We start from the raw sequence: 21,219 nt of genomic DNA, 5'->3' as shown, positions 1-21,219 counted from the left end.
TAAAAGATAGGTTTCAGCATCCAGAACACCTCAACAAAATGGTGTTGTTGAGAGAAAAAACATAACAGTTCAAGAAATGGCTAGTAGCATGATGAATGAGGCCAAAGTGAGTGATGCTTTTTGGAGAGAGGTTGTTCATACAACAATCTATATTTAGAATAGAGGTTTGTTGAGAGCAAAGCATAATAAAACTCCCTATGAGCTTTGGAAAGGTAAACCAGCAACTGTAAGGTACTTTAAAAAATTTGGCAGCCCCAATTTTATAAAAAGAGATGATGATAATCAAAGTAAATTTATTCCTAGATCTGATGAAGGCATCTTTTTGGGCTATTCATCTAAAAGTAAAGCTTATAGATGCTTTAATAAAAGGTTGCATAAGATTGTAGAAAGTGTTAATGTTAAGGTTCATGAACTTACTAACACTAGTGGTAAGAATGGTAATGGTGACAGCAGTGTTCAAAATGAGGAAACAGGAGGTGTTGTTCACTCTTCATCTTCACACTCACAAGTTGGGGCAGCAAGTATCAATGCACTTAGCAATCCCAAGAATGTTGAATTGGGAGAAACAGATACCTCTCCTTCTTCCAGTTTGCAGTTTGGAACAACAGGTACTCATTCTAAAAATGAATCTGAAAATGATTATGGTAAAACTACTTCTAAAACTCCTTCTAAGTTTGTGCAAACAAATCATCCTAATGATCAGATTTTACCTGATACTAGAACTAGAGCTACTAGAAGGAATGTTAATTATTTTGAAGATGAAGATTTTTCTTTGTTATCAATGTTTGAACCTAAATGTTTTGAAGAAGCAGCTGAAGATAAACACTGGATAGCTGCCATGAAAGAGGAACTTGACCAAATACAGAAAAGTGAGACATGGGAGCTTGTTCCTAGACCCAAAGATAAAAATGTGATTGGCACTAAATGGGCCTTTAGAAACAAGTTAAATGAAGAAGGTCAAATAGTAAGAAATAAAGCTCAGTTAGTATGCAAAGGGTATACTCAGGTGGAAGGTATGGATTATGATGAGACTTTTGCTCCTGTTGCACATCTTGAAGCAATTAAACTTTTTTTTGCCTTTGCATCTTATAAAGGTTTTAAAGTGTTTCAAATGGATGCAAAATCTGCTTTCCTTAATGGACCTTTGAATAAAGATGTTTATGTTGAACAGCTAGATGGATTTGTTTTGTCTGACAAACATGACTATGTTTGCAAGCTGAAAAAGGCTCTATACGGCCTTAAACAGGCTCCCCGTGCATGTTAAGATAGGTTGGATAAGTACTTGCAGCAGTAGGGCTTCAGAAAAGGAATAGCGGACAGCAACCTTTATGTAAAGAAGGAAGGTAAACATATGTTGATTGTTGTGGTTTACATGGATGATCTACTTTTTGGCAGTGACTGTGTAGGTATGTGTAAAGAATTTGCAGCCAATATGAAGAAAGAATTTCTTTTTGGGTTTGCAAATACATCAAACTGAAAAAGGTATTTTCATCTCTCAAGGCAAAGTACATTAGAGAGATGCTAAAAAGATTCTGAATGAATGATTGTCATCCTGTAAGTACTCCTATGGTAACAGGATGCAAACTTAGTAAAGGTGATGAATCACCTAATGTTAATCAGACTTATTACAGGTCTATGGTAGGCAGTTTGCTTTATGTTACAGCTACTAGGCCTGACAATATGCAGGCAATTGGATATGTAGCAAGGTTTCAAGCTACACCTAAAGACACTCATGTGCAAGCAGTGAAGAGAATCTTCAAATATCTTAAGGGTACAATGAATTTTGGTTTATGGTATCCAAAATGTCAAGATTACACACTAACAGCCTACACTAATGCAGATTGGGGAGGTTCTACAGATGATAGAAAGAGCACGAGTGATGGTGCTTTCTTTGTCGGTGGTTGTCTTGTTTCTTGGCTAAGCAAAAAACAAACTTCTATTTCTTTGTCTACAGCTGAAGCAAAGTACATTGCAGTTGTATCTTGTTGTACACAGGTTATTTGGATGAAACACACTTTGCTGGACTTTAAGGTTAAGTATGTCGATCCTATTTCTATATTCTGCAATAATACTAGTGCTATCAGCATTTCGAAAAATCCAGTCTTACATTCCAAAACTAAACATATTCCAATCAAATATCATTTTTTACGTGAGCAAGTTACTAATCAGATTGTTAAGTTGGAATTTGTATCCTCTAAAGAACAGATTGCAGATGTTTTTACCAAGCCTCTTCCAAAAGAAACGTTTGAATTTCTCAGCCAAAAACTAGAAGTGATTTCTCTTCCTTGATAACCTACAAAGTGGTCTCAGGGGAGTTTGTAATGATACTCTTCATGCCCCGGATTAAGAATATTGATTAATTTTTGCTATTCATTTTTGGTTTTGTCCTTGATGTCAAAGGGGGAGTAGTGAGACAGGGGGAGCATCTTGGATCCACTTGATTTGTTTCAGTTTCGGTTCAATTTAGTTGGGTTGCCATCAATGACAAAGGGGGAGATTGAAGATCGTTTTGTCATTGATGTAGTTGAACTGTGGCCATGTGTCCACACAAGACTTCTTCTGCACAAGACTTCTTTGCTCGACGGGTGTTCATGGTTGTTCTCTAGCAAGACAATTTGGTTTGTTGATGAGTGGAAGTCGTTTCTTTCTTGTTTGTTGTTCGTATTTGGCAGAGCAGTTCTAAATGGTTAGAAATTTTGACAACGCCATTCTTGAGTTATATTGTTTAGAACAATTCAGGCTGAGACGTTTTTCTGCTTAAACCAATGAAGTCGTGTTTGATGCTCTGCGTCTGGGTAGTGCCCGTTTTTTTTTAACTGCACTTGTATGCTACGTTCTGATGAGAATGCTTTTTTCAAATTCTAAGTTTTGACTGTGCCATTTTTTTTTTAAAACAGTTTTGTATTTTTGCTTTTGTCGGGTTATTTTATCATGAATATCTCTACGATTTTTGGTGAAGGTAAGATTTGGTTTGTATGGGCAGATCATTTGAAATTCTATCGTCCGATATTAAAATTTCTTAATGATTGTAAGTGTTCGTTGGAGCATTTGGTGTCATTTTTTTTAGCAATATGCATATTCCTTCAAAATGATGTTTTTTCGATCAGAAAATGAAAATAGGTCTTTTTTTAATATGAATGTCAGCTTTCATATTTTTGAGACTATTTGATCTGTGCTATGTCAGCTATTTGAGGATCTCTTGGGTGGTGACACGTGAGTTTGTTGGATTATTTTCTTTATTGTGGTAGTATTTGGGCATTTCTTCAAAAGAAAATATGATGTTCCGATTGGAAATATATATACTTTGTAAGGCATTGTTTTGGAGGTTTGTCTTTAAAAATTAAAAAAAATTGTAAGTTGGAGTGGACAATTGAGTAGTGCAGTGACAAGATATGTCTAAAAGATGTGCATGGCGGGAGATTTTGAGCAGTGAGCAGCATTGACATAAGGGTGATGTTCAAAATAAAGTCGTCAAGAGTGTGCAAGGATTCGATGTATTTTTGAAGCTGATTCTATTTGGAATTGAGTATTCGAATATTTTATGTCTAATGGTCTCTCAATGAAGCTCAACAGATAAATGATGTTTTGTTTTCAGTATTAAAAATTGAAGTGCATGTTGAAGCTGTCTAAGAAAAGTGTGTTGGAAGTTTGAATTTCAAAGTGTCTCTATAATTCTACAGAGCTATGTTGTTAGAGCATGTTTACAGAGATTTTTTTGTCTTTGATGGATGAGTACCGAATGTAACTAGAATTGTGTTGTCTGTGTATTTTTGTTCTAAGAGTTTTACTTAAGTCGGAGTAAAACATAGAGCGTTCATTTTCAATCAAGTCCTTAATTTTGAATTCAGAGGTTTTGAGTTGAAGCTCAATAAAGTTTTGGGAATATGAAAAGAGTTGGTGCTCAAAAAGTGAGTTGGAGCTCACTTCTGTAAAAGGGTTGGTGCCCATTTCTAGTTATGATAATACTGCTTTGAACCGTGGTTTTTTACCCAACTAGGTTTTCCACGTGATAAACCTTGTGTTTGTTCTATGTCTATGGTTTCAACTTTTATTAGGCTACATTTTTTTATCAATAAGTTATTGAAATACTCATTCACCTCCCCCCCCCCTCTCAGTATTTATGTGTTTGCTTTCAAAGTAATCATTCTATCTCCTAGATGGCTCTAAGGATTTGTATCTAATGTGCTAGCTTTTGAGCCTCCTCAAGCATTTTGATGATGTGGGCTGACCGCAAGCTTACTACCTCCCTCAGCTAGTGAAATGTGTGCCTTATTTGGCCCCGCTAGTCCTATAGCTTTAGAGTTGTGCATGCAGAGTTTCAATTTGTACCTAGGATTGTCCATCTACATATGGTAGAGCATTGTATGTGGTAGCCCTTTGAAGTTTCCGCACCTCCAATTGATTCATCTATGCCTTAATAGGAGCTATCAATGTGGACCATTGCAAGCAAAATTGTTAGAGGGGCATCAATATCTCCCTCGATATTCTTCAACGTACTAATGTGAGCTTCAAGGGCAAAGTGTGTGGTGGCACACCTTTTCCTTTCTTCCTCCATTCTTGTCTTTTGTAGCTCTACCATCATTTGTTGCTGCATGGTTTTCTTCTACAACTAAGTATCCTATAGGACCCCATCTACCGAAGCCTTCAATTGCACTGCAAGGGGTTGAGTAGAATCCCCTTGTATTTGAGGGAATTTGTCCAAGAAAAATTTCATCAAATCCTCTAAATATTCTAAGATGTCCACATGTTGCTTCAAGATTTCTTCTCTTGCAGTTTGGTGTAAGAGATCTCCGAATTGAGATTTATGCAAGGGAGAGATTTTGCATCCTTAATCTCTATTTTGATGTGCTTGGTCACATGTGGCTTCCCTAGCATCAACTTATCAATCTTTTGTTTGGACTGCAATTCTTTTGTTTAAATTTTAAGAATCTTTTGCTTTTGAGGAGTACTAGTAGGGGCTATCTCCTCAATGGCTATTTCCCTCAATTTTTCTTCTTTTGTTGCTAGCTCCATTCTAAGTTTGAGTGTGGTAGCTAGCTGATCTGGAAAGCGTCCCATTAGATCCTCAAGGGTGGTATTAGAGGCCACTATATACTAGGTACCTGATTAAGGCATTTTCTGCAATGAGCTTGTTGGGTGTCGCTATGTCAAGGTAGATCTAGAGTTTTGTCTAGCACCCCTCTGCAAAACAAGCCACTGTAAAATTGATCTTCATCGACCAACAATGCTACTTGCTTCAGAGCAAAAGTATCTTCTAGTAAGTTTTGTTCCTCCTCATATTCCTCTAGCGAAGCTTCCCTATGTGCATTCTCCTTCTCTTTTTCTTTCACTCCACACTCATTTGGAGTAGAGTTGTGGAGGCCTCTTCTTCTGATGGTTCCTTTTATGATGGTGTGGTACGGAGTTTCCTCTTTGGTCTCCTTGAACTGCTTTTTGAGTGTGTTGATTCGACTAGGGATGTGCCAACCTATAACTGTCCAAATCTACATGAAGTGATATGCTTTGTTCCTCTAGATATGCCTTAGGAAGGCCCCATTTCTCCCTTAATTTTCTCTATTCTTCTCCATATGCTCCTCTAACTTCTTTTTAGCCACATTGTCCATGAATTCTCTATATGTTGTAAAATTCTCAACCTTAGTGTCCTTGGGGAGGTTGAGAAGTGTGGCTGCATATGAGTAAATCTCCACATCAATTACCTCATATGGTAACCAAGGAATCTAGGAGGTCCATGGTTCAATGGCTTCCATGAGTGTGAAGTCCTTGTCAACTAGGAAGATGATTATATCCATGTACTATCTGACCATGTCATAGGAGATCATCTTTTTGTCTTGCATATTCTTCTGGAATGATTTGAAAAACCCCAATAGGTAGCGGTGTATGATGTGACATCCCTAAAATGTATGACGTTGTCTTGGATTTGGGTGGCAACTAGGCTAGCAACGTTTAAAACTTTCCCTACAAATGCTGATAATTCATTCATGAAATAGAATGCCAAGCAAATAATGAGGGGTACCATGCCGGAACCAATAGTGTGATTGTTTAGTGCACTCCAAATTCTCCAATAGCTCTTGGCATAGGACCTTGCAGAGGTCAATGTCTTTCCCTTCTACCACCATCTAATATGCTACATGTATAGAGGTTGCAGTGGTCAAATCCTCCTCATTGGTGTAGTAGACCTTGTATGTGATGCCAATGGTCAGATATTTTATAGCAAGATTTGTGATCTTGGTGACATCATTTGGATCTTGAGTAACTTAGAGATTGAATTATTTGGTCACATCATTTCTCTGTAGTGGGCAACTTAGAGATTGAATATATGATTCTTGAGTTATCTTCTTCATCTCCCTCTTGAACAATGTCCTCTACATATGTCCTATCTGCTCCTTCTCCTAAGGAATGTTGACCACTCTATTTTATTCACAAAAGAGATCTCATCCTTCCTTGAATCCACAATTCCATTGGCATTAACAAACCACTTTAGGCCTAACAGTGCCCTAAAAGTCTTGAATGGTTCTTTCATCTTTACTACCTCAAAATATACTAGTTGTTTAAGGCCGTGAATGTTCACCTCTACATTCTTCCATGTACCTAGTGTCTCCACACTTGATCCATCTACTAAGCTTATATTAATTGGAGTTTTGACCAACTTGGGCCGGCCTACTCTTTCGCAAGTGGTTGTTGGAATTATGTGCAATCACCAATAGAAGTCCATTCTCCTAGCTCCAATCATCTGTAATTTTATGGATTAGTGGTTGCTTTTGTTTGTTCCAATATTTGCCCAAGTGTTTTAATTTGACTAACAAATCTTTTTGTTAGGCAAGGAGGCCAAGATTTTTCGCATCAGTGCTTCTTCTTCAAAGAAACAAGCAACACCTTTATTTTGTTGTTGTTGATATGTTATTTGGTAGTCTCTACCATAGTTGAAAAGCTTTGCGAGTACTTGCAGGACTCACGAGTACTCGCGGGTCATTTGCTCAGCCAAGTCACTCGCGGAAAGACTCGCAGACATAAAAACCCAACGTATTTAAATGTAAAATTAATACTATGAGAGATGAATTTTTAATACTATGATGTTAAATTAATACTATTAGGACTTAAATAGTTTTCTATTAATATATATTTATTCTAATATAATTAAAAAAATAAATTTAATGACATTAAATTTATATAAATGTGTTTTTGAAGAATATTTTAAAAAATATACTTTCAAATGTTCGGTAAAGTTGCCCAGTTATTGCCGAGTTTTTCCCCGAGTTTTTGCGAGTCCCGAGTTTTTTAAATATTTTGTGCTTGCCGAGTCATTGCCAAGTCCGAGTTTTTCAACTATGGTCTCTACTATCTTATCGTGTTGTTGTCTATTAGGTTGGAAGTAATCATATTCATCCTCTTCCAAACCAAATTCCTCACTGATTCCTTCAACAATCTTCTTTTTGTTTCTTTTGGTATCTATCCCTTGGCAAGTTAGGACTGCAACTTTGTCCTTTTTTATTTTTTGACTTCTTAGTCTTTGTGGTCTGCACCTATTGTTCTTCTCTGGAATATTCTCCATTTGAAGTAACCGATGACCAATTGTTTATTCTTTGGCATCCTCTCACACTTTGCAGATGAAATCTGCTTATAACTCTTGCTCCTCGATTTCCTTGTAGGTCATCACTCCTTGAATGCAGTGAGGCATTCTAAAAATATTGTTGTGCCCTTTGACATTTGAATAGATTATGAGTATCATCTCCACAAACTGCACAACTTTTCTTCTCCTCAGACCAACATTCTATGGCAAAGTGTCCAATCTTTCCACATTTATAGCAGGTTGCATCATAACTCCTGTGATTACTCCTTTCACGTCCTCTTCCTCCTCTATAATTGAATAGTATATTATCCTCTAAATAGTTCTACGAAGGGTTGTTTTGCAATGCATAGGTGTTCCTTTCATTTCTCCATGGAGGTTGTCTATATCCTCCATCATTAGCATACAAAGGTTGCTTTGCAAGGCCTTTGACATAAGCCACGTTACAGTCTATCTCCCTATCACAGTCATGATGTAGCGGACATCTAGGGTCCAGACAATCCTCAACTTTTCAAAAGTGTAGGTAATTAGCAGGGCAATTTTCTATGGGATGACTGTCCCATTCACCACATGCCCCATAATACAATGAGTTCAATTTGGTTGGTGTGGTTTTTAACTCTACTTGGATAGCAATCATTCTTTTTCCTTGTGCTTTGGGGCATTCATTCCTTAGGTGCCCTTCCCTTGAGCAATATGAACACCAAATCTCTTGTTTAGGCTTCTTTACTTCTCCTTGGGCCATGATACCTTGCTGCAAAGTTAATTGTTCTACCACTAATTTTAGTTTCTCAAAGGCCTTTTTCTGTCCATCTTTGTCTACCTTTCTCTATGGTTGGGCCTCAATGCAGTAGGCCATAGTGACAACATCCATGTAAGTGTCAAAGATTCTCCCATCCAACACTACTTTAGTGTACTTCTACAACCCAGAAATGAACCATTCAATCTTTTGTCTTTCAATCAGGGGCTCCCCCAATTTCCAACATAATTCCTTGAATCTCTTATCATATGCTTTAACTGATTTGTCCTCATTTTGGACTAGTTCTCTCATCTTACTTACACTTTTTGCTGGGATATCCTAAGTATCAAAGTTAGCTAGGAAGTCTTTCTTCACCTCCACCTAATCTTTGTCATGTTTTGGATATCTTTTTGTACCAATCTAATCTATCTTTCCACAAGGAAGCCACAGAATCTAGTAGTTTAATTTTGTCTTCTTCAACGTCATGCCTTGCCCAAAGTGATTCCAACAAGAGAATATGTTTTGCAGCTTCTGTGGTGTCCTTTCTGAACACTAGTAATTTTCCTTCCCCTCTGTTTTGGGTTTGCAGGGTTGTGGATTGTTTGTTCTATCCTTCTTGATGCTTTTTACTACAAGAGACTTATGCTTTCTACCCTTATCTCTTGCCAATATTATCTTAAAATATTGATCTCCAAGAGGTTTTGTCCAATCTGCTGCCTTGTCCTTTTGTTTGCTTGTTTCTTATTTATGCAATACTTTCTCAACTGAAATTCTCCTACTTTTATACAGCATAGGGGATGGATATTGGTCTGGGGGTTGTAACTCCTCATAGCACCTCTTCATTTTCTTATTAGTTAACAACATTTTGTTTGATAGTGAACATAACTCTTATCCCAAATTAAACATGGCTTTATTTTCCTTTTCTATTTCTTCTTTTCTTAATCTCTTTACACTTCTATTAACTACTTCCTACAAATATTCGGCTTGAATAAATAAGGCTTTTTCAGAGTTTTAAGGAATTCAAAGAATCTATTGTCTAACTTGATTGTTATGTTTGATAGATCTGATCTGATTGTCGGACTCTTGGAGGGTTGTGGTAGGGATGAAGCATTCATGCTACTACAATCTCATAACAACAACTTTTTAGATCTTCCATAGTCATCAATGCTCTTCTCTAAACTTGTTATAAGTTGTCCTACCTTTTCTTATCATGAATTTGATTTCTTCGCAGTCTTCCATTCTTCCTCTCTGGTTTCTTTTTCTTTCTCTTCTGACAGCACCCACCTTGGCGCACTCAGCAGCACCCCCATTGATGCGCTCACTCCTTTTCTTTCCCACATTTTCCAATCTTTTGCAGTATCTCTCTTTCCTCTCAACATTTTGTCTTTATCTTCTCGCTTCACCATTTCAACTTGCCATGTTCACTTTTCTTGTTTGCAGAATTTTGTCTCTAATCTCTCTTGAGTTCTTCTTGTCTCCTTTGGCCATAGGTGTGTTTAATTTGGGATTGCATTACTCCTCTATCTTTTCTCATAGTAGTTATTTGGTATCTTTTCTAATGGTCACATCCTTTTAGGGATTCCTTCCAGAGATCCCCCCCAACTTCCATTCTTCATCCCCCTGGTCCCTAACCCCCTGTCACAAGGCAAACACCAAGGAGATAGTGCCGCAGTTTATCAAAAAAAAATCATCTTTTTCCCTCCTTTGTCCAGTTCAACGTTTTAAAATTTGAGTATATCCTTGCTATCCTTTAGGGTCCCAACAACAAAACCAATGTTAGCAAGAAAAAGGGGAGCACAAACTGAAGTTCTAAGCCCCAAGTAATTTATGTGTGTTGTATTTATATCCCAGACTCAGTTATACAATGGAGAAAAGAAGTTAATCCAGACAAAGCCTTAACCAGTTAGTGGAATCTTGAAACATAGAACATTCATAAGACATAACATATAATATATCGAATTCCAATATAATTGTATTATCAAAGATCATTCTTGTAAATTCAATTATCCTTATATCTCTTATTACATTCTCTATCACTTGCATATCACATATTACATCTCTTTCTCATATATCTCCTATTTAGCTCTCCTATCTCTTACTTTGTTACATTACATCTTCCACTATACAAATATCTATCTAATGGAACGTGACTTATTCATACTGCTCCTACTCTACATGATGTCCCTTCAGTTTCAGGCTCCGCAAACTTTTTGCAGTAAAGTGCAGTAGGATCTGCAGTGACTGTTCCTGCACTGCTACTTTCCTGCCAACAAGTACTATCCTCCATGACTTTTTGTCTCATTCAAATTTGCTCATATTTGATTCACATGATATCTGCACGTGAGATTTTATTTTCTTTCATGCAAATCTATTACAATACTAACAGCCTCAAATTGCATACCAAACAACGGCCAATTGCTATTCACCAGGCAGAAATTTTCCAGGATCTTTAATAAGTATAAAATGTAGAAACTTCTAACTTGATCCAAAAGGCAAATGATAAAGCTTCAACTTCATAAACAAATTTTTCATAAAACTTATACAAGCAATGATAGCTGATATGCATCACTTTATGGCCCAGTATGAACAATATTTACATAGGATAAAATTTGGTGTTTACCCTTTAAGCTACACGAAATTACCATGAGCTAATATATAGCTCCTTCTTAGCTAGCAACAATAAAATTAAAAAATGCATTGGATTATCAACATAACTTGCATCAGCAGTTTTCCTATGGAATTAAAAGTTTCTTCCATCTTTAGATTTACATTTAACATTATAAGTTATTTAGTTTTGTGCTTATCTTGTTAATTTCATTCTCCATTTCTAGGTCTGTACTAGAACTGTGTCTAATCATAGAGCTAGCACTGGATTGATTCAGTCCTAACAGCACAGATTTTTATTCATATCAAGGATTTGAGACTGGTAAAAGATTCTCACCTAGCCTTTTTAAATTTCATAATGCAACCAATTAGAAGATCATATACCACTTAATCTACTTTTTTATTTTGTCAACAATAAGTGTTAGGTAATACACCTAGGCCACCTTTTTGGTAGCCTCCTACAACCCACCTTTTTAGGTAGTGAGTCCAGCAGCAAATAGTTTTGGTGAGTGCATCCCAATTTCGGCCATTACTACCATATTCAATGTATCTGTTTGGTAGGTAACGGTAGGCACATAAATTGCAATTAATAGATTATCCTATGTGCATCAACTGAGAAAGTCGTGATGGGGACAGTAATTATAATTAGGCCCTTTAAAAAGGTCATTGAACTTCTTGAAAGACACTTCCAGTGCACAGGTTTGCAACTATGCTTTGCCAAGGGAGTGACTGTACTTTGACAGTGGATTCCGTATCTTCTCAAGAAATCTCTTTTCTCCCGTTTACAGCAATTTTTCAGTTGTGTTTCAGAATATTCTTCAGTAATTTCAAATTTTTGTTTGAGTTTTCAACTTCTAGCTTCATAGTAAATTTCAGATTTCGGACTTACAACAGATTCAAAAATATCTGATTCAGGTTTTCACTTCAGATCTACAAAATTTTAAGTCTGAATTTGTAGCAGTATATTGTAGTTCTCAATTAGACTTTGAAGTTTCAGACCTAGGGTTTACTGAAGATATTTAGAACCTATATCGTTCTACAACTTCACTTGCTTTTCCAGTTTGACAGTGCAGACTTTATCTTTACTCCTTTAAAACTGCGGTTTCCATCCTAGTGTTTGTAGCAGTTATAGCAACTACAAGCTGGGCTCACAGGCATACCTACCATTCAAGCAATCACTTAAATGTTTTTTTGTCGAGCATTCTTTAAATCTTTCTTCTTGACGTCACAAGTGAGATTTTGTCCTATTATTCAATTAGCTTCATCTAAAAACAGATGAAACTCTCTGATAACTAGAACCGGGATGGCTTCTATAAGATAGAGTAGGGTATGGTACTTACTCTTTACAGTTATTGTAGTTCATAGAAATCATTTCTAGATCTTCAAATTTTTAACATCAACCATAAAAAATTCTTAACCTTAATGCTTCACAATCATGGATATCTTTAGATTGTAAAAGACATTATATAAAATTATTTCCAGCTTCCATACGCATAAGTTAACAGATGAGTTTATACTCTCCTTGTTGAGTAAATTAAAGGATATTTACTGTCATGTCCCCATTTGGGATTTACCTTGATTTAGTCCTGAAACAGCAATTCCAACTTAAAGTGAGAATTGTAATACATTTATAAATATAATTTTATCAATTCAGAAGACATATTTTTTTAAATATTTAACTCATAATGCTACGAATGGTTTAGAAGATGGAACTTATCTTTGTTAGCTTCCTTTGTTTTGACAATGGGAGTGTAATGTCCCCTTGCATGCCACCAAGGACAAGATGCTACTGCCTGTAACTTAATAATAGGTCTGATCTGATCTGTTCGATGGTGATTGTCCCTGGATAATTTTAATTCCTTTCCTTTATATCTCTCAAATGTGAGGAAGAGGTCCCACCTCTTCATCATCCATGCCCTTTGGCAAGGGACACATCCTTTCACCATTAGCACCCTTTGAAAGAGTGCAACTCTTCATTATTTCTGCCCTTTGAAAGGGACACAACCTTTCACAATCAGATCTGCACTTCTTATTTAAATCAGATCTGCACTTCTGATTCCCAAAATTATCCCCTCCTCAAATGAGGTTCTCTTCTCCCTTTTATATCTCATGTTTGAGGGAGCAACTTTTCATTCCATCTCTTTTGACCATTCATTAACTTAATTAAATTTTAATTATATTTAATTATATTCTTTTATATTTTATTTTTATTTTTGTTCTTTTGAATTTTAATTTTAATTTTGTTATTAATATTTACCATTAAATTCTATTCCAAAGTGGGGACATTACATTTACTCAATTTATTCCATTTGCTTCTAATTAACATCTAGATTTGAATCAAATATTAACTAGAAAATCACATTTTCATGGTAATCATGTTTGTCCTCAGCTTGAAATGCTTTCCAGCTACTTTTGTGCCTTATCTGGATCCAATTCAAATATTCCCATTTTCGCATTGGCTTGTGTAGAATGAATTATATTAATGTGACAGAATATAGTTTATTCAGAAGTTCAATGGATAGTCTATTAATGTGACAGAATGTAGTCTATTTTTGCAATGGCTTGTGTAGAATAAGTTATATTAATGTGACAGAATATAGGTGCAATCTGAATGACCCTCAAGGCTAAAATATAATGTATTCTAATCTACCCAAAAAAACTTAATCTCAAGAAGAAAATGAGATACCTTCCATAATTTGTCAGAAGAGCACAAAGTAACCTGCAACATGAGATGCATAACTCAACTGACACTTTTCTCACTGCAGCAGAAGTACCTCCAGAGAGCCATGTTGATTTCTCAAAATCTCTAGCTTGATTTTGCAAGGGCATTGTTCGTGGACTAACACACTGGGTAGGTTTAAACTGACAAAGATGTTGAAAGAGTACTCCCGGCAAGGCCAATGATTGCCCCACGTGACTAGCTCTCATAGCAAAGACTTCATGTCGTAATACAAATTTTGATAATACCTCCACACAAACCAGAATTACTGATGCTGGATCAGCAAAGTTCCTTTCTTGGCATTGATTAAAGGTACTTACAAAAAATATTTGTGGACCTTGGAGGTGCATAATAACATTGAGCAAAGCTGCAACAAAACCTGAGCTGTATTTTGCAAGCAGCTTCATTCGTTTTGGACCTGCAAAAGAATCTTAAGTTTTTAATATTTTGCCATATGCATCTTACACAAATGTTTTGTAACATACTAAAAATCCTTAGAATCAATGTCAATTAAGGAATACACAAACATACAGAATACACACAGCAAGATTATTTAATATCTAAAATGAAGAGTAAAAGCTGCTCACATTTGTTCATCTTAATTCCAAAAGGTTTTCAAATTTTCAGTATACAAGCTGCATCATCTATTATTGAACGCAAAAAGCAAGGACTTAAAGGCCATATAATATTTGATTCAAAAGTTTCCCAATAAGGTACAGACACACAGGTGCAGCAAAAGCAAATTAGAAAACATATTGGATTCAAAACAGAAAATATAAATTTGATATTAATTCAAGATAAAAGACAGAATCTTGTACTAGATAGAATATGAGGAAGAATTGTTTTTGAAATAAGGCAACTAATCAGTAGCAAAATTGAAGTCTGATCAAAATTTAACCAAGGAAAGAAAGTTTCGAGCTCTCTCTATCAAAAATTATGGGAGCCAAGTTCATTAAAAGAGGAAAATAACAAAAGAACTAAACAAAGCAACATCAAAAAAATGCAAAAAAAATCATAAATATGGATTAAAATAAACCCAAAAAATATGTAGCACAAACTAGGATTGAAAATTACGCACAAGAATTTGACATATTAAAATCCAAAAAAGAATTTATAGACAAAAATATGTAGAGAAATTATAGTTTTGTTGACAGAGGATACATGTTTGATTTTTGTATTCTGAGAGCCCAAGTTACTAGATTCACCAAGAAAGGCCCCAGTACTCAGCCCAAATGAGTGTAAGTCCAGGTCCTAAACCAGGTCTGTTACAGCATAATATTTATTGTGGTTCATACGTTTTAAGTAAACTTAAAATAAATATTAAAGATTTGTCTTTAATATTAATTAATTTATTAAATAAAACAGATAAAACTACTAAAAGCTTTCACAACTTCCCAAACAGGTACAACCTACCTTCGCTTCCTATATTTCAGGTATCTAATTTGGGATTTTGATATGGTGTGGAGAATTTTGATTTAAAGAAAATTCATACCACATTAGAGATTTATTTCTGTGAGACCACTTGAAAGAAAGAAAGAGAGTGCCCCTATATTCTTCTTTTTGTAAATATGAAAACAAATATGTTAGTTTTCTCAATTTTGGTGCTTTTGGGATTTTTAACCATTATGAATTTCCCCACCATAAAGTTGTCTTCGTGTATCAATGTCTCTTTTATTTATTTTATGTTGAATTATTATAAATGTAATTAATTTAAACACCATAGCATTTTAATCTCTAGCGTGGTAACATAGCCATCTTTAGGCTATGTAAATTGTTTTGCAAAAAAATGAATAAAAATTGCAAGGAAAGGAAAAACAATCCAAGACAAATTCAGTTAGTATATATCATTTAAAATTAGAAAAATAGAAAAAAAAATGATTTGGCAATATCACTCCTTAGTTAGGGCTTCGCCCCTCTCCCCCTCTCTAACAGATTTTCTGCCTCTTTGCGATTGGGTTTCTATTCCCTTTGGAAATCAATAGGCATCTAGCGATAACTGCTCTCAAGGCAATTGTTTATCCACTAGAACTAGGACTTCTTCACAGGCATATTTGTCTTCTTCTTGCACTCTTGGTTCGCAATTGGATGTTGGTGTTGGTGATTTTGAGTTTCTAGTGAGTAGTCTTCTCGCAAATTCAATCCTGGCCTCCATGCTAAGGATTTCAAGGAGATCCACTTAGAAGTGTGCAAAGGCAAGGCCACAACTAGCAATAGTTCACAAATTTTGCATGGCTCAAAGTGCGTACAAGGGAAATTCCCCCCTTTAATTCCCTACATCCACCCGCCCACAATTGATTTGGAAGACCTAGCATCGATGGAGGAAGTACATAAAAGAAATTCTTTGGTATGTCACTTCCATAATTTCTAGCCTAGCTTAGCTGAATTAAACAAATGGACTTCAAAAAATTGGCAAACTTTACTTGAGGGAGAAATTTGTATTGAGCCTTGCGCTAAGGGGTTCTTCTATGTCACTTGTGAGCTCCCTAAGGATAGAGCTACCTGTTGTGACGTTTTCACACATCGGCTCATTGCAAATGGGGACCCCCACTTTATCCTGCTTTCTAGGATAGTGGTAGAGTCTTTTGCTATTAACCTTTGCGTTGAATAGGTGTGGTTTCTCGAGTGGCCAAGAAGAAATCAGGATAAGTCTCACTCTTTAGGATGAAGTGAGGTTAGTCAATTGTCAAGGTTTAGGAAATGAATGACTCATCTTTTGCTTGCAGAACTAGGGATGAGATGCTAAATTTGGCTAAGGCATGAAAATTTCCTTTGATTGCCTAGATCGGTGACCGAGGCATTGACAGCACTTCCTTTGCCCACCCAAGGCATAATCCCTTCCACTTCTCCCAGCACTGCCAATGGGTGCCCATACCCGATCACTCCCATTTCCATTCCTCACCTTTGCCATCACCATTTCACCCTTCCATTCTTTTCATCTCTTTCAAAGCCGGTGCCACATTTCAGAGAGCTATGGATATCGCCTTCAGGGACTTGATAGGGAAATGTATCATTATATACATGGATGATATCACCGTTTTCTCCAGGAAAAGGGAAGATCGTGTGGATGATTTGAGGAAGGTCTTCCAGAGATGCAAAAGATATGGTGTCTCTCTCAACCCCAAAAAGTGCATATTTGGAGTAACGGAAGGAAAGTTGTTGGGCCATGTCATATCAAAAAAGGGAATTTCCATTGATCCTGACAGAGTAAAAGCTATATCAACCATCAACCTTCCTGCCAGTAAGAAGGAACTTAAATCATTCTTTGGCAAGATCAATTTTGTCAGAAAATTTATCACAAGATTTGCTGAGATAGTGAGGCCTTTGAATGAGATGTTAAAGAAAGATGTCAAGATAGAATGGACGGCACCAACAAAAAGGGCATTCGAAGAAATAAAGTCAACAATCGCAGAGGCTCCAGTATTGATCAGTCCTGACTACATGAAGCCCTTCTACCTGTATTCATTCGCCTCCGAATACACTTGTGCAGCTATCCTCACGCAAAGGAGTGAAGAAATGGACAAGAACCCGATTGCATTCATGAGCACTCCTCTAAAGGATGCAGAGCTTAGGTATCCTAACATTGAAAAACAGGCCTATGCATTGGTTAAAGCCATTAAAAAATTCAGACATTATCTATTGAGGGCCAAAGTAAATGCAATAGTACCTAATGCAGCTGTAAAGACCCTCCTCATGCAAAATGAACTAGGAGAGAGAAGAGTTAAGTGGGTCGCCATCATCCAAGAATTTGATATTGAAATCCAACCCATGAAACTTGTACGAGGACAAGCCCTAGCACAAACATTGGCAATCGACGAACCCGGGTTAGTTCAGCAGGTATATGAATTGGAGAATGTTACCCCAGATGAATGGTACAAGGGGATTGTGACTTACCTACTCAATCAAAAGTGCCTTGCTCACATGACACCTACCCAGAAGAGAGCATTAAGGTTAAAGTGTCAGCATTTTATGCTTCAAGGCTCGGTCTTATACCGAAAAAATCACGAAGGGGTATATCTAAGGTGTGTTGGCAAATTAGAAGCAAAACAGATAATAGAACATTTTCACACAAAGTTTAGAACAGGGCATGGTGCTAGCCTGGCCACAGCACACCAAATTCTAAGAGTCGGATATTATTGGCCAACACTATTCAAGGATACATACGATCATGTCAAGACTTGTCATACTTGCCAAGTCGTTGCTTTCAAAGAAAGGAATCCTGCCATGCCGCTCAATCCAGTGATCGAAGCTAGATCATTCACGAAATGGGGAATGGACTTTATTGGTGTAATCAACCCCTCATCCTCGGCGCAACACAAGTATATCATCACTGCGACTTACTATTGTACTAGGTGGTCGGAAGCTCAAGCTCTTAAGGTATGCACTACTGAAGCTATGATTAAATTTCTTGAAGAAAACATCATTACAAGGTTTGGTTGTCTGTATGCTTTGGTTTGTGATAACGGTTCTACCTTTACATCATTAAAATTTTCAAATTGGGCTTTGGAATATGGTATAACCCTTTAATTTTCATCAAATTATTATCCTCAGGGTAATGGGTTAGCCGAATCCACAAATAAGAATCTGCTTATCGTAATCAAGAAATTATTGGAAAGAAGCCCGAGAGACTGGCATACTCAACTAAGATTCGCTCTTTGGGCAGATCGGATCAGAACCAAAGCCTCATTAGGAATTTCACCCTACTTTCTAGTTTACGGTCAGGACCCTGTATTCCCGATGCAACTAAGGATCCCAACATTAAGGTTTATCCAAGAATACATGGAAGACACAGATACAGTGCAAGCTCAATTGATACAACTCCTAAACTTAGAAGAAAAAAGAGATCAAGCCTTACAGAACTTTGAGAAGCATCAAGGAGTTGTCAAGAGATGGTTTGATAGACAAGAAAGAATCAAAGCATTCAGAATCTCAGATCTTGTTCTATACTGGGATAAAGCCCATGAAAAGAAGGGTGAGCGCGACAAATTCGATAAATTATGGAAGGGCCCTTATCAGATCTCTGAGATATTGGGGGAGAAAGCATTCAAGCTGAAGACCTTAAGTGGGGAAGATGTCCCATTGCCTGTCAATGGGAGGTATCTCATACATTATTTCCAGCCCTAAAGTTCTAAGAGGTCTGCCTCTGTATATAGTTAGCCTAGGTTTTTGAGTTTGGTTTGCCCTGGTTTTGGCGTGTGGTGTGTTTTGGGTTTCCTTTCGTCTTTGTCCGGGTCTTAGTTTAGGTGGCTTTTGCTTTGTGTGTCTTAGTTTCGTTGGTTTGCACGAAATGGGGAATGGACTTTATTGGTGTAATCAACCCCTCATCCTCGGCGCAACACATGTATATCATCACTGCGACTGACTATTGTACCAGGTGGCCGGAAGCTCAAGCTCTTAAGGTATGTACTATTGAAGCCGTGATTAAATTTCTTGAAGAAAACATCATTACAAGGTTTGCTTGTCTGTATGCTTTGGTTTGTGATTATGGTTCTGCCTTTACTCATTAAAATTTTCAAATTGGGCTTTTGAATATGGTATAACCCTTAAATTTTCATCAAATTATTATCCTCAGGGTAATGGGTTAGCTGAATCCACAAATAAGAATCTGCTTATCGTAATCAAGAAATTATTGGAAAGAAGCCCGAGAGACTGGCATACTCAACTAAGATTTGCTCTTTGGGCAGATCGGATCAGAACCAAAAGCCTCATTAGGGATTTCACCCTACTTTCTAGTTTACGGTCAGGACCCTGTATTCCCGATGCAACTAAGGATCCAACATTAAGGTTTATCCAAGAATACATGGAAGACACAGATACGGTGCAAGCTCGATTGATACAACTCCTAAACTTAGAAGAAAAAAGAGATCAAGCCTTAGAGAACTTTGAGAAGCATCAAGGAGTTGTCAAGAGATGGTTTGATAGACGAAAAAATCAAAGCATTCAAAATCTCAGATCTTGTTCTATACTGGGATAAAGCCCATGAAAAGAAGGGTGAGCACGACAAATTCGATAAATTGTGGAAGGGCCCTTATCAGATCTTTGAGATATTGAGCGAGAAAACATTCAAGCTGAAGACCTTAACTGGGGAAGATGTCCCATTGCCTGTCAATGGGAGGTATCTCAAACATTATTTCCAGCCCTAAAGTTCTAAGAGGTCTGCCTCTGTATATAGTTAGCCTAGGTTTTTGAGTTTGGTTTGCCCTGGTTTTGGTGTGTGGTGTGTTTTGGGTTTCCTTTCGTCTTTGTCCGGGTCTTAGTTTAGGTGGCTTTTGCTTTAAGTGTCTTAGTTTAGTTGGTTTGCTTGTTTTTGAGGGGTATCCATTGAGAAAAGGCAATTGTATCATGAAGCACACTGGCATTCTACTGAATTGTTCATTTCATTTGTTTAATCATGAAGTCCTCTGGAACATAAAGAATTTTTACTTAATGAAATCTTGAGTCAAACTGTATTTACAGTGAAGTAAGATTTGCTTATTATAATGAGATACTAGTATCCTTTGACTATTATATTTTTTCACACTAATAATCTCCGAGTCATTATGGTTTTCAGGCAAAGCTATGATTAGTGAAAAATCTAAAATCTGGCTTCAGCAGCACCGCAATTCTCAAACCCTAGTAAGCTTCATCGCTTACAAGCCAAAGGAATTGATGGAATATGAAAAGCAAAGAAAGCAATATCAAAAAAAAAAAAGAGAGAAAATGAGAAAAAGAAGAAAAAGAAAATCTGAAGAAAGAAAATGAATGGCTAATGGGAACATGCGTTAAACTCCATCGGGGCTATGGACGCCCGGCTAGCAATGGAGCAATGTTCGTGAGATTACGGCAATAACCTCGTTGGGACTATAGACGTATGACTGGCAGCGAGGCTCTATCCAGGATGCTTATGAAGTTCAAATAAACTACGTAGCTAATCACAAGGGAACCTGAAGGTCATGATTGTCTTGTCGAGGGGAATTAACGCATTGCACACACATGGATAATCATGGATTTAGTACTTTATCTCAATATGAAAATCTCTTCTTGTAAATGCTTTCTAACTTCTTGATTTATTAAGGGAGATTCTCCGAATGTTACGGAAGATGGATTGATTCTTAAATGTTCACGAACATTTTTAGTGGTGTCGCCAGATGTTGTGACCATTTCACACATCACCCCATCAAAATCGAGACCCCCTCTCTTTTTGGGGGGGTCTTGCTTTCTCTTTACTTGGCTTTTCTCTGCTTGTTGGGTGTTTTGAGTGAGTTAGTGGTGGCCTGGGTTTGGTAAGTTAGGGTTTCTTTCATAGAAGCTTGCCTAGGGTTTCTTTAAGGGCCAAATTTGACCTAATCTTGGGGAAGTCATTTTTTTCTCTGCCTAGAACCCTGATGTAATTTTAGCAAGATCCTGCCTTAGAAAGATGGAGAATGTATATTTTGCAAAGAGGTCTTGAGGAGTTTGAGTCAAGATGAGTCAAGGTTGAGAGTTGTTAGGCCAGAGTCTTGTCTTCTGCTGAGTCAAAGTCAATTGGATGAAGCAAGTGATCGAAGTGTAGGCATGAAGGACGAATGCTAGCATGAGCAAGCTTGGAAGGATGTAATTATAAGGAATTGGCTTGAAAAT

At 36.9% G+C, this 21,219-nt stretch overlaps 1 protein-coding gene across 3 annotated transcripts in view; it reads right to left on the bottom strand.

The window, feature by feature from the left end:
• Positions 1 to 21,219, bottom strand: part of LOC131035147 (uncharacterized) — a 175,306-nt gene that overhangs the window by 57,437 nt on the left and 96,650 nt on the right. For all 3 annotated transcript variants that reach the window (XR_009103919.2, XM_057966786.2, XM_057966799.2), the window contains one exon: positions 13,591 to 14,041. Coding sequence is in view for 2 of the 3 variants with exons in the window: in XM_057966786.2 (XP_057822769.2) it covers positions 13,591 to 14,041 (451 nt within the window). In the remaining variant the exon portion in view is untranslated. The remainder of the gene's footprint in view (positions 1 to 13,590; positions 14,042 to 21,219) is intronic.

Source organism: Cryptomeria japonica, chromosome 5 (genome assembly GCF_030272615.1).
Source record: "Cryptomeria japonica chromosome 5, Sugi_1.0, whole genome shotgun sequence".
Taxonomy (NCBI): Eukaryota; Viridiplantae; Streptophyta; class Pinopsida; order Cupressales; family Cupressaceae; genus Cryptomeria; species Cryptomeria japonica.
The sequence above is the reverse complement of the archived record's forward strand: the minus strand, read 5'-3'. Positions and strand labels throughout refer to the sequence as shown.